This window comes from Oncorhynchus keta, unplaced genomic scaffold (assembly GCF_023373465.1).
Source record: "Oncorhynchus keta strain PuntledgeMale-10-30-2019 unplaced genomic scaffold, Oket_V2 Un_scaffold_4321_pilon_pilon, whole genome shotgun sequence".
Taxonomy (NCBI): domain Eukaryota; kingdom Metazoa; phylum Chordata; class Actinopteri; order Salmoniformes; family Salmonidae; genus Oncorhynchus; species Oncorhynchus keta.
In genome coordinates this window covers 145,973-157,701 of record NW_026290939.1, presented here as the reverse complement: position 1 = coordinate 157,701, position 11,729 = coordinate 145,973, and the positions used below count along the sequence as shown (strand labels likewise).

The 11,729-nt window shown below is 44.7% G+C and overlaps 2 protein-coding genes across 2 annotated transcripts; one reads left to right on the top strand and one right to left on the bottom strand.

The window, feature by feature from the left end:
• Positions 1 to 154: 154 nt before the first annotated feature.
• mrpl32 (mitochondrial ribosomal protein L32) lies at positions 155 to 1,886 on the bottom strand. The gene is made up of 3 exons (XM_035768917.2): positions 1,734 to 1,886; positions 1,256 to 1,434; positions 155 to 492 (listed from the first exon to the last, which is right to left on the bottom strand). The coding sequence occupies exons 1-3, from the start codon at positions 1,828 to 1,830 to the stop codon at positions 238 to 240; spliced, it is 531 nt and encodes a 176-aa protein (XP_035624810.2). The 5' UTR covers positions 1,831 to 1,886; the 3' UTR covers positions 155 to 237.
• LOC127928861 (proteasome subunit alpha type-2-like) lies at positions 1,874 to 7,496 on the top strand. Its single transcript, XM_052516414.1, has 7 exons — positions 1,874 to 2,017; positions 2,501 to 2,577; positions 3,631 to 3,763; positions 3,876 to 3,998; positions 5,286 to 5,367; positions 6,895 to 7,026; positions 7,228 to 7,496. The coding sequence occupies exons 1-7, from the start codon at positions 1,977 to 1,979 to the stop codon at positions 7,342 to 7,344; spliced, it is 705 nt and encodes a 234-aa protein (XP_052372374.1). The 5' UTR covers positions 1,874 to 1,976; the 3' UTR covers positions 7,345 to 7,496.
• Positions 7,497 to 11,729: the final 4,233 nt, after the last annotated feature.

The following is an 11,729-nucleotide window of genomic DNA, read 5'->3' as shown; positions in this document are numbered from 1 at the left end:
TAATAACAAAGGTATAGCATGTTCCTACCAAAATGTAGAGGATGTACAATATGTGACATTGTAGCCATGTTCCAATAACAAGACAAAGAAAATGAACCACATTTGAAGGTTCTGTCATGTGTTGATAACAAAACAAAAAAAAACAATGCTGCTGTTGATTTTTTAAATCAATGCATTTACTTCAATACAGAAACTGGGATATTAGCAACCTAATTACTGGTGTGACTAAATGCTACCTCAATAGATACTGAACCAGGAGGGTCGTTTTCTGTTTCTCTCCACTATCCTCTTGTCTTTGTCGGACTCCCATGGGCTCTCGCTGTCATACAGGACCAGGGTCTCCTGCGCTGGTGTGTTGAGAGGCCTGCCCTCCATGGCTTTAATCTGACCTCGAATCAGCGCTGTCTCCTTCCTGATCTTCTCATAACAGAACCCACACAGAATATGCTTCTGCTTCAGGTGGCCACACTCCACGCACGGCTCAATGTTGGTCTGACAAAGAGGGGGAGAGAGATGAGGGGGAGAGAGAGAGAAAGGGGGGATAGGGAGGGGGAGAACGAGGGGGAGAGAGAGAAAGGGGGGATAGGGAGAACGAGGGGGAGAGAGAGAAAGGGGGGATAGGGAGGGGGAGAGAGAGAAAGGGGGGATAGGGAGGGGGAGAACAAGGGAAAGAGAGAGATGAGGGGGAGAAAGAGATGGGGGAGAGAGAGAGAAAGGGGGGATAGGGAGGGGGAGAACGGGGGAGAGAGAGATATGAGGGGGAGAGAGAGAAAGGGGGGATTGGGAGGGGAGAACAAGGGAAAGAGAGATGAGGGGGAGAGAGAAAGGGGGATAGGGAGGAGGAGAACAAGGGAGAGAGAGAGATGAGGGGGAGAGAGAGAAAGGGAGGAGGAGAATGAGGGAGAGAGAGAAAGGGGGGATAGGGAGAACGAGGGGGAGAGAGAGATGAGGGGGAGAGAGAGAAAGGGGGGATAGGGAGAACGAGGGGGAGAGAGAGATGAGGGGGAGAGAGAGAAAGGGGGATAGGGAGGAGGAGAACAAGGGAAAGAGAGAGATGAGGGGGAGAGAGAGAAAGGGAGGAGGAGAACGAGGGAGAGAGAGAGCATAAAACATCAGAAAAATCTATTGCCTTTTCAATTGTGTTTATTGCAATATTTATTACATAAAATATGCTACATACAACTGGACATCAGAGGACAATAATTACAGGTGAAATGTTACCCAGTGAAATGATACAAGCAATCAAAGTTAATACCTTAACTTTGAGCATAAAGCTTGGGTCTCGTCTTCTGGTCCTGTTGATTTCTATTGTGCGTCTCTTTTTGGGTGCTGCCATCCAGAACACATTGTCCAGGAAGCTGGGCTCCGAGGTCACCTCTTGCTCATCGTGGGGATGTGGGAGGATGCTGGGCCCATGGACAGCTAGAGCTGGGGCTGATTAGAAACAAAACACACAGAGACACAATCACATATCAACAGTCTATGCAATAGACAGAAACGATGTATGTATGTCACCACTCAGTATACATCTAGTAGTCTACTCATAGATTGAAGCACGTATAGAATCGTACATCATCATAGTTCTTACTGTCCAACACAAAGTCATAGATTATGCAGGGTAACATAGCTACCATGGAAGTTTAAAAGCTAGCTTACTAGTTAGTTCGAGTGTTAGCAAGCCAGCTAGCTGCAAATAAACACAAGGCAGAATGTTGTGTAAAGCTCAAACTCACCAAACTGTCTGTCAAGTCCTGTAGCCTGTATAATTCTGCATTCCAGCTGTAACAACGAACGTCTCAAAAAACACACTAAACCAGACGAATTCATCATTTTAGAGGTTTGAGTAGTGCCTTTACACTCATGTCACACAGTTCAGCTCACGGTCATTGAATCACCTACGTCATTGAACTGCGACAACCGAAGAACCAATTGCATCTTGTCATCATATAACGCGTTATCACCAGTACTGAGCAAATATGGGAGAAAGGGGGTACAGTTTCTCACTCACCACATTCAGGTAACTTTTACAAATTACTGTAGTAGCAACAGTTTTGTTAGTTTGGTTATTGCAGGAAGACATTGAAAGGAAGAAGAATTGAGATCGAGCGAGTTGTTTAGAAACCAGACTGTTGCTCGCGGTGGTTTGATGCTTTGTCATTCTGTTACTCTGGCTAGCTAATGTTAGGCTAGTAGTAGGAAGTGTGATGTTTATTTTTCAAGATCTTCAAACAGGCTATTTTGATTTCCAACACATTTAGTCTCTTCATACCATTTGCTCTCTTTTAGTAATTAGCTGAGTTGCGATCTTTTCAAAAAGGCATCTGGCTTTGCTGTTGCAAGTTTACATTCACTTTCAGTTTGTTGGTTGCTGAGTGAGACTGAGTCACTAGCTAACGTTACACCAATAAATCTAAACTCTAAAAGCACTGATCAGACCAAGACGAAATGATTTGTCATGACGTCATGAATGAAAAGTTTAAACAATTTCCCTCCCACACAGCCCATCTGGTAAACTGGTCCAGATTGAGTATGCCCTGTCAGCAGTAGCAGCAGGAGCCCCCTCAGTGGGAATCAAAGGTAAAGAAGACTTCAAATGATCACCCAATATGACTGCGTTCACACGGGCAGACAAATTCTGATCATTTTTCACAAATTTCACTTAAGAGCTCATCTGATGAGAGAGAAAAATCAGAAGTTGCTGCCTGTTTAAACGCAGCCCATGTATGTATACAGTGGAGCAACCACCAGGTAATGGCTTTTTGTATGCAGGCATCTTGTATATATGTGTCCATGGTACCAAACTCTTTTAAAGAGCAACTGCCCCTAAAAAAACAACTTCTAATTTAGAAGACAGCCTATGTGCCATCGATATGAGTCAGTAACATTTATTCTAATGTCAAAATTGACTACAAAGTGTAAATAGGATTATTTTGGTCATGAAGTCAGTTTTGTCCAAAACAGATTTTTCTACCGGAGTATGCCATAACGTAAATGAAGGCTGGGTTTATTTCAACCCGGTCCACAGCTGGCAGCAAACAAGTTCTCATCCATTTGGAGTGTAGCTGCATGCGACCCCGATCGTAATGCCTGTGGTAAAGGTGGTTTGACTTTGGATATCCCTGAATATTGAAAACATTTTAATGAGAAATAAAAAGTGTGCAACGTGAAAATATTGCCTAATTTACATTTGTTATTGACGGTTCCATACTAGGCCCAGAGATGGGCTATCCAAAGTCAAACCAATTTTGCCACGGTAGCACACCAGCCGGCTAAAGCAAATCGGCAATATAATTTGGCTAACTCTTCCCACCTGCGAACACACGACACCCCCATATCAAACCACACCTGAAACCAAGTGACATTTGAATTCAGTCATGGCTGCTGGGATTTTTAAGGCTACGTTTATATATACTTTTTTACTGATTGGTCTTTTGAACACTCAGATCAGCTCTGAAAAAGATCTGATGTGATTGGTCAAAAAAACAACTAGTGGGGAAAAAAATATCAGTGTTGAGCGACCTGTCGAAACAGCCTTAATAAACCAAATCTAAAACAAGGCCAAATCAAGACGTTTAGCCGCATTACAGAAGACAGTCCAGATTCTGATGGTTTCTTTCTCCCCGTTTAAAGCCTCAAATGGAGTCGTTTTGGCAACCGAGAAGAAACAGAAGTCTATACTGTACGATGAGACGAGTGTTCACAAAGTGGAGATGATAACCAAACATATTGGCATGGTCTACAGTGGGATGGGTCCAGACTACAGGTACATCCTGGTGTGTGTGTGTGAGGGAGACTGCCTTTCCTTGAGTTTCTAAATCTTGGTTTTACAACAGGGACTAGAATATCTTAGAAATGTATCTCTTGTTACTCTGCAGGGTGCTGTTGAGGAGAGCGAGGAAACTGGCCCAGCAGTACTTCCTGGTCTACCAGGAGCCAATCCCCACAGCCCAGCTTGTCCAGCGGGTAGCCTCTGTCATGCAGGAGTACACACAGTCTGGGTCAGTTCTGTTCTGTTTTGTGGGTTTCCTCAAGTTTGATCAGGCTGGCCGACTGAGTGTGCAGGCTTTTGATCCAACCTTGCTGAAACACCACTGATTCAGTTTATCAAGGTCCTGCTGACCAGCTGATTGGTAAAACCAGGTGTGTTAGGCTTTTCCTTCAGCCCTGCCCTAAAGTCCTTACACCCAGTATAGAACCAGGTGTGTTAGAGCAGGGCTGGCTGAAGGAAAAGCCTAAAGCCCTTACACCCAGTATAGAACCAGGTGTGTTAGAGCAGGGCTGGCTGAAGGAAAAGCCTAAAGCCCTTACACCCAGTATAGAACCAGGTGTGTTAGAGCAGGGCTGGCTTAAGAAAAAGCCTAAAGCCCTTACACCCAGTATAGAACCAGGTGTGTTAGAGCAGGGCTGGCTGAAGAAAAAGCCTAAAGCCCGGACACCCAGTATAGAACCAGGTGTGTTAGAGCAGGGCTGAAGGAAAAGCCTAAAGCCCGGACACCCAGTATAGAACCAGGTGTGTTAGGCTTTTCCTTCAGCCCTGCCCTAAAGTCCTTACACCCAGTATACAACCAGGTGTGTTAGAGCAGGGCTGGCTGAAGGAAAAGCCTAAAGCCCTTACACCCAGTATAGAACCAGGTGTGTTAGAGCAGGGCTGGCTTAAGAAAAAGCCTAAAGCCCTTACACCCAGTATAGAACCAGGTGTGTTAGAGCAGGGCTGGCTGAAGAAAAAGCCTAAAGCCCGGACACCCAGTATAGAACCAGGTGTGTTAGAGCAGGGCTGGCTGAAGAAAAAGCCTAAAGCCCTTACACCCAGTATAGAACCAGGTGTGTTAGAGCAGGGCTGGCTGAAGAAAAAGCCTAAAGCCCTTACACCCAGTATAGAACCAGGTGTGTTAGAGCAGGGCTGAAGGAAAAGCCTAAAGCCCGGACACCCAGTATAGAACCAGGTGTGTTAGAGCAGGGCTGAAGGAAAAGCCTAAAGCCCTTACACCCAGTATAGAACCAGGTGTGTTAGAGCAGGGCTGGCTGAAGAAAAAGCCTAAAGCCCTTACACCCAGTATAGAACCAGGTGTGTTAGAGCAGGGCTGAAGGAAAAGCCTAAAGCCCGGACACCCAGTATAGAACCAGGTGTGTTAGAGCAGGGCTGGCTGAAGAAAAAGCCTAAAGCTCGGACACCCAGTATCTTTCCACGAGGGTTGGCCACTGCTGAATTACAATATCCATGTGTGTTGATAAAGTAGTTGTTTTCACCTGGATTTCTAGAGTGTAACATCCTGTGTGTTTTCCAGTGGAGTGCGACCCTTTGGTGTGTCACTGTTGATAGCTGGATGGGATGATGATCACCCTTACCTCTTCCAGTCAGATCCCTCTGTAAGTATCCATGGTAGTATAAACACACTGTTGATAGCTGGATGGGATGATGATCACCCTTACCTCTTCCAGTCAGATCCCTCTGTAAGTATCCATGGTAGTATAAACACACTGTTGATAGCTGGATGGGATGATGATCACCCTTACCTCTTCCAGTCAGATCCCTCTGTAAGTATCCATGGTAGTATAAACACACTGTTGATAGCTGGATGGGATGATGATCACCCTTACCTCTTCCAGTCAGATCCCTCTGTAAGTATCCATGGTAGTATAAACACACTGTCGTAGAATTGCTTCACTCCTAGGCCGAGTCTAGACAGTTCATGGAGCTTCTGTGTTCTGATCATGGAGTTCTAATCATGGAACTCCGAACTCGTCATGCGTCTCAACCTACATTTTAAATGCGTCCTGATTCCCTTTTCCTGTGCTTATATTCAAATGCCAGAATGCATAATGCAAACGGTGGAACAGGCTACATCTGGTAACAACACAGCAAGTTGATGGCAGTAGCAAACTACTGTAGCTAACTAGCCAGCAAGCTAGCTAGCAAAGCTAAAGGGATTGCAAATAGGCATAACAAAAAATAGTTTTACCCCAAAAAATGTCCACCTTTATTTAACCAGGTAGTCCAGTTGAGAACAAGTTCTCATTTACAACTGCGACCTGGCCAAGATAAAGCAAAGCAGAGCGACAAAAACAACAACACAGAGTTACACATAAACAAAACATACAGTCAATAACACAGGTCGCCTGATTAAATAAGCTATCTGGCTAGCATTTATGAAGCCAGCAAACACATTCCACACTAGGAACATATTTCCTTCAACTTTTTAATGAAAAAAGGCACCTCTCGCTTCCAAAACACGTGCTAATGACATTGGAACGGTAGCCTGATTGTGTCCAGACTGAGGAGAAATCCGTACAAAATGTGTCCCTGACCACCACCTGAAGTGGTCGGCCAGATCTGAACACAATCCGACCACAACCAGTCATTTCAATGCAATCTTCGTATTCTGATGGCAGAAGTAGCATGTAAGTGTCAAGTGTAGACGGCCCAAGTGTCTTCTCTACTGTTACATGTGCATATGTTACGGACGTTGCTTGCTTAGTGAGTACCACCCCCCCAATTCGGCTCATACCTGGCTCAGAACAGCCCCAAAACATCACTGCTCTAGAGGACATCTGCATGGAGGAATGGGCCAAAATACCAGCAACAGTGTGTGAAAACCTTGTGAAGACTTACAGAAAATGTTTGACTTCTGTCATTGCCAACAAAGGGTATATAACAAATTATTGAGATGAACAAATACTTATTTTCCACCATAATTTGCAAATAAATTCATAAAAAATCCTACAATGTGATTTTCTCTGTCATAGTTGAAGTGTACCTATGATGAAAATTACAGGCCTCTCTCATATTTTTAAGTGGGAGAACTTGCACAATTGGTGGCTGACTAAATACTTTTTTGCCCCCACTCTACATATTTTTTTCCGGTACTCACTATATGACTATTTTGATGTACACAGGGTGCATACTTTGCATGGAAAGCCACCGCGATGGGAAAGAACTACGTCAATGGGAAAACATTCCTAGAAAAGAGATATAACGTGGATCTGGAGCTGGAAGATGCAATCCACACAGCAATCTTAACCTTGAAGGTAACTCATCTCACCTGCAGCTTTAGTACTCTTCCCTCTCAGAAGTGTTTAAGAAACACAGTAGAATAAGTGACACTGTGTTTTAGGTTAAACCTGGGATAGTTTGAAAACTTCATGATTTTTAATTTATCATAGCGTTCTATTGAAATCCATGCATTTACTGCGTTGCATTAATATTGTGTTCTGTGTGTGTTTTTAAAGGAAAGTTTTGAGGGTCAGATGACAGAAGATAACATTGAGGTGGGAATCTGCAACGAGGCAGGTTTCAGAAGACTCACCACAGCAGAGGTCAAGGACTACCTGGCAGCCATAGCATAAAATGCCCCCTCCATGGGGGTCTGTTGGCATGGACTCATTCAGATCAGCTGAAAACACATACCAATACAGTTGCAGATTACTACAATTTGTCGGTTTATTTCTCCGGTTATACCTAGTCACATACTACTAATAAAATACGATTTATGTAATAATATTTTGTCCTTTGATCAATTTTTTTGTTTTCTTCATATAATTTTATGTTTGGTTTCAGTTTGCGATTTGATAATTAGTTGTTTAATTCTCAATTTCTCACTATATTTTGCGAAAGTGTAAATATACATTTTGCATGAAATTAGTCCCCCACCCAATACAGCGCCTTCAAAAATGATACATGCCACTTGACTTATTCCACATTTACAGGCTGATTTCAAAATGGATTAAAAAATAAATAAATCACCCATCTACACACAATACCCAATAATGAGTGTTCCTGTAACACTCCAAATGAAGCTCAGGTGCATCCAATTTCCTATGATCTTCATTGATGTTGCCACAACTTGATTGGAGTCCACCTGTGGCCAATTCAATCGTTTGAACTTGATTTAGAAACACCTGTCTATTTAAGGTCCCACAGTTGACAGTGCATGTCAGAGGGACGGGTTTCCAGGAGGAGTGATGGCGACTGGTAACAGTTGACAGTGCATGTCAGAGGGACGGGTTTCCAGGAGGAGTGATGGCGACTGGTAACAGTTGACAGTGCATGTCAGAGGGACGGGTTTCCAGGAGGAGTGATGGCGACTGGTAACAGTGATGGCGACTGGTAACGGTGATGGCGACTGGTAACGGTGATGGCGACTGGTAACGGTGATGGCGACTGGTAACGGTGATGGCGACTGGTAACGGTGATGGCGACTGGTAACGGTGATGGCGACTGGTAATAGTTGACAGTGCATGTCAGAGGGACGGGTTTCCAGGAGGAGTGATGGCGCCTGGTAACGGTGATGGCGACTGGTAACAGTGATGGCGACTGGTAACGGTGATGGCGACTGGTAACGGTGATGGCGACTGGTAACGGTGATGGCGACTGGTAACGGTGATGGCGACTGGTAACGGTGATGGCGACTGGTAACGGTGATGGCGACTGGTAACGGTGATGGCGACTGGTAACGGTGATGGCGACTGGTAACGGTGATGGCGACTGGTAACGGTGATGGCGACTGGTAACAGTGATGGCGACTGGTAACAGTGATGGCGCCTGGTAACAGTGATGGCGACTGGTAACAGTGATGGCGACTGGTAACAGTGATGGCGACTGGTAATAGTGATGGCGACTGGTAATAGTTGACTGGTAATGTAACCTGATGAGGATGAACTACCAGCGGCAGGTGCGGTGAAGGCCGTCAAGTTCGTGCCTCGTCCAGATGATGACAAAAATGATGGCGGCTCAGTGGGTGTGAGATTTTTTGTTGTTGTTTAGAGAATGGATCCTTGCCTTCTGGCTCATCCATACGGGGTGTCAGGTTGGTCGGGGACTGTTGAGTCGGTGAAAGTAACTGAAAGTGGACTCGCAATTCTTCAGTCCAGAGGGAGCGGGCGCTGCTCACCACACGCCAAGGGACAAGAACTTTGACTTGTTTTGCTCTCCGCAGCAGGGCGCCGTTGAAAGGAGGGATAACCAGTACCGCATATTGATGGACTCTAGCCCCGAATATTTATTTAAATGTTTTCATACTTTTCAGTCAATTCGCAAGTGGCTGAATATCATCTGCGTGAGGGAAACGGCGCCCCTCTGTCTCAGTATGTGTCGGCCAATATCTATGATGTCGACTTGTATGACACGTTGCCAGCTGTAGCATTTGGCCTCCCTCGATTTAAATAAAATAATACAATTATAGAAAATAATTAGCTTATCAGTGTTCAGCTGAGTATGTGGGTTGTCTTGGTGCAGCAAAACGCACTCCAAGGGATGCCAGTTTGGATTTGGCTTCCTAAGATAAATGTCCTCATTGTCTGGAAAAAAAAGTGTTTGTTTCTGATTTACTTGTGTTGATTTCCCTTTCCTAATCCAGGGTTGGGGATTTGGACTTGTGCTTTTGACTTAATTCTCTGTACTGGCCAATGATAATGACGGCGATTCTGATCTAGCCCTAAATTCGTATACTTTGGCTCTGGCTTGAGACGGTAGAAGATCAATATGTAGGGTAGATGTAGGCTCACATTTAGCTAGCTAAATTAGCTGGTGCATTGTTGCCCATGTGAGGAAGTTAGGCTAACAAGCATTTTTAGCTAGGTTGCCTATGAAAACTAACACTAAAAGCATACTGTATGACGAAATCATTGACCATTTCGCCAACATGAGAGAGGAGGATGGCTCATGCTGAGCAATGGATCACGCCGGCACGCCAGCCACCTCAGAAAAGTCCCTGCCCCTCAATGAACACAAATGCCTACAAAACAAAACTGACTTACAAGCCAGAAACGCCACCTGATGGACCTCCCCCACTACTACCACCTCCCCCCAGCCTCTGTGGGCTCCCCAAGGGCCAGAGCCACGGCGGCTGAAGTACTCGCCCAGCTCATCTGGGGGACTACTTAACCTCCTTTAATTCTTAGTCAACCTCTAGGTTACTGGACTGAACTGGCTAGTTCAGATTGTCGTTATTTACCTCTTCCGTTTAAGGGTTAATGTTTCTTTCTTACAGGTATCACTCGAGGTTCTTGCCCTATGGGCATTGTTATATATGGTACCAGTCCCTGGTTTTGGGAAAGGGGGGGAATGTTATGTATGGTACAACGTGCTGTTCGTAGTGCTGTACGTTATTATGGTTTACGACAGTGTGCTGCTTTACGGATGAATGGGTTGTCAGAATGTGTGGCACATGTCCTTAAACGAGAGAGTGATGTGCAATGTGGGGGGGGGGAAGAGAGAGGAGGATGGCATTAGCGTTCGTCTAGTCTACAAGGGTGTCAACCTATAATGTTTTATATTTTTACCTGTGCAAGAGCACACACACAGACAGAAATCAGTACCATGGACAGCCACATGATATTTATCAACAATGATTGGACTAAATCGTTTTTATCTTTTAAGTTTGTTTCAGTGTATTAAACTAAGCTTATGTAGTAGCCTTGTTGATTTGATGATGTTTAGTAAACTGTCAAACATTAACTTGCTTGACCTTGCTGCAGGTCATATAACTGTTTATTACATGAAATGTTTGCTTTGTGGACTTCACCGGACAGATGTTGCTCTCTGGTTTTGTGATGAAACAAACGTATGTGTGTAGTTGAATTCATTCTGCCACTGTGTGACTGTTGTCACAGTCTTATTGTATATCATGGCGGCGTATGAATGAATGGTTATAGAGCAAATATCCCAACCGATTTTAGCCCACGCTTCACTACTGGGGTGGCGTTAAGTGTTGAGGATCAACTGAAATGGAAGATTCCTGGTGTCTGTGGTGTTCGCCGTTTGGTACGAGAGCGTTGTGAAACAGAAGACACGGTCTGTCCTGCTGAGATTTGATGCAGAGTTTTTACCCGACAAGGTCAAGTTAGGATGTGTCAGTTAACCTGGGAGCTTTTGTCCCAAAACCATTACATTATTTTAGGTGCCAAGCTTACGGTCATGTTGCAGCAGTGTGTAGGAGCGAGATTCCTATATGTGAGAAGTGTGCAGGAAGACATAAAACAAAGGAGAGTGTGTGTGTGTGTGTGTGTGTGTGTGTGTGTGTGTGTGTGTGTTGTAGGGGTACCCATGGTGCTGTAGATCAGAAGTGTCCAGGGAAAGGCAGGTTGAGGTTGCCAGGATCAGAGTAGTACTAACAGTGTCATGCTGGGGCGGTGAATAGAGTAGGAGGTGATGTGTACAGGGTGAGGGATCCATCCTCCTGTGAGTAGAACGAGGCCAATAAAAGGTGATAAGAATAACGTGCTTCAGTAATGTTGGTTTCTTTAGCGTTCATAGCCATCGTTATCAACTATACTGCAGAAAATCACATTTAAAATAGATGTTGTGGTGGCAGCTGCAGAGAAGTGCTTGGGTGTACGAGATTTTACTGCAGAAAGGTTACGAGGTGTGTTGAACGATAGTTTCCTATTCTCCCAGGCTGCTGGTCTGGTGTTGGATCAGATAGGGCCAAGTAGTGGAATATTGGTGTGGTTTTAATGGGTGTAGGGTTAGCTGGTATAGTGGTGAGGTTTTAATGGGTGTAGGGTTAGGTGGTATAGTGGTGTGGTTTTAATGGGTGTAGGGTTAGCTGGTATAGTGGTGTGGTTTTAATGGGTGTAGGGTTAGCTGGTATAGTGGTGAGGTTTTAATGGGTGTAGGGTTAGGTGGTATAGTGGTGTGGTTTTAATGGGTGTAGGGTTAGCTGGTATAGTGGTGTGGTTTTAATGGGTGTAGGGTTAGCTGGTATAGTGGTGAGGTTTTAATGGGTGTAGGG

Bases quoted from the DNA above. Each gene is read 5' to 3' on its own strand.
- mrpl32 (XM_035768917.2), bottom strand. From the start codon at position 1,830: ATGATGAATTCGTCTGGTTTAGTGTGTTTTTTGAGACGTTCGTTGTTA. The intron at 1,435-1,733 runs GTGAGTTTGAGC...GTTTCTAATCAG, and splicing joins AGGACTTGACAGACAGTTTG to CCCCAGCTCTAGCTGTCCAT. The intron at 493-1,255 runs GTATTAACTTTG...CCTCTTTGTCAG, and splicing joins GCTTTATGCTCAAAGTTAAG to ACCAACATTGAGCCGTGCGT.
- LOC127928861 (XM_052516414.1), top strand. From the start codon at position 1,977: ATGGGAGAAAGGGGGTACAGTTTCTCACTCACCACATTCAG. The intron at 2,018-2,500 runs GTAACTTTTACA...CCTCCCACACAG, and splicing joins TTCTCACTCACCACATTCAG to CCCATCTGGTAAACTGGTCC. The intron at 3,999-5,285 runs GTCAGTTCTGTT...TGTGTTTTCCAG, and splicing joins CAGGAGTACACACAGTCTGG to TGGAGTGCGACCCTTTGGTG.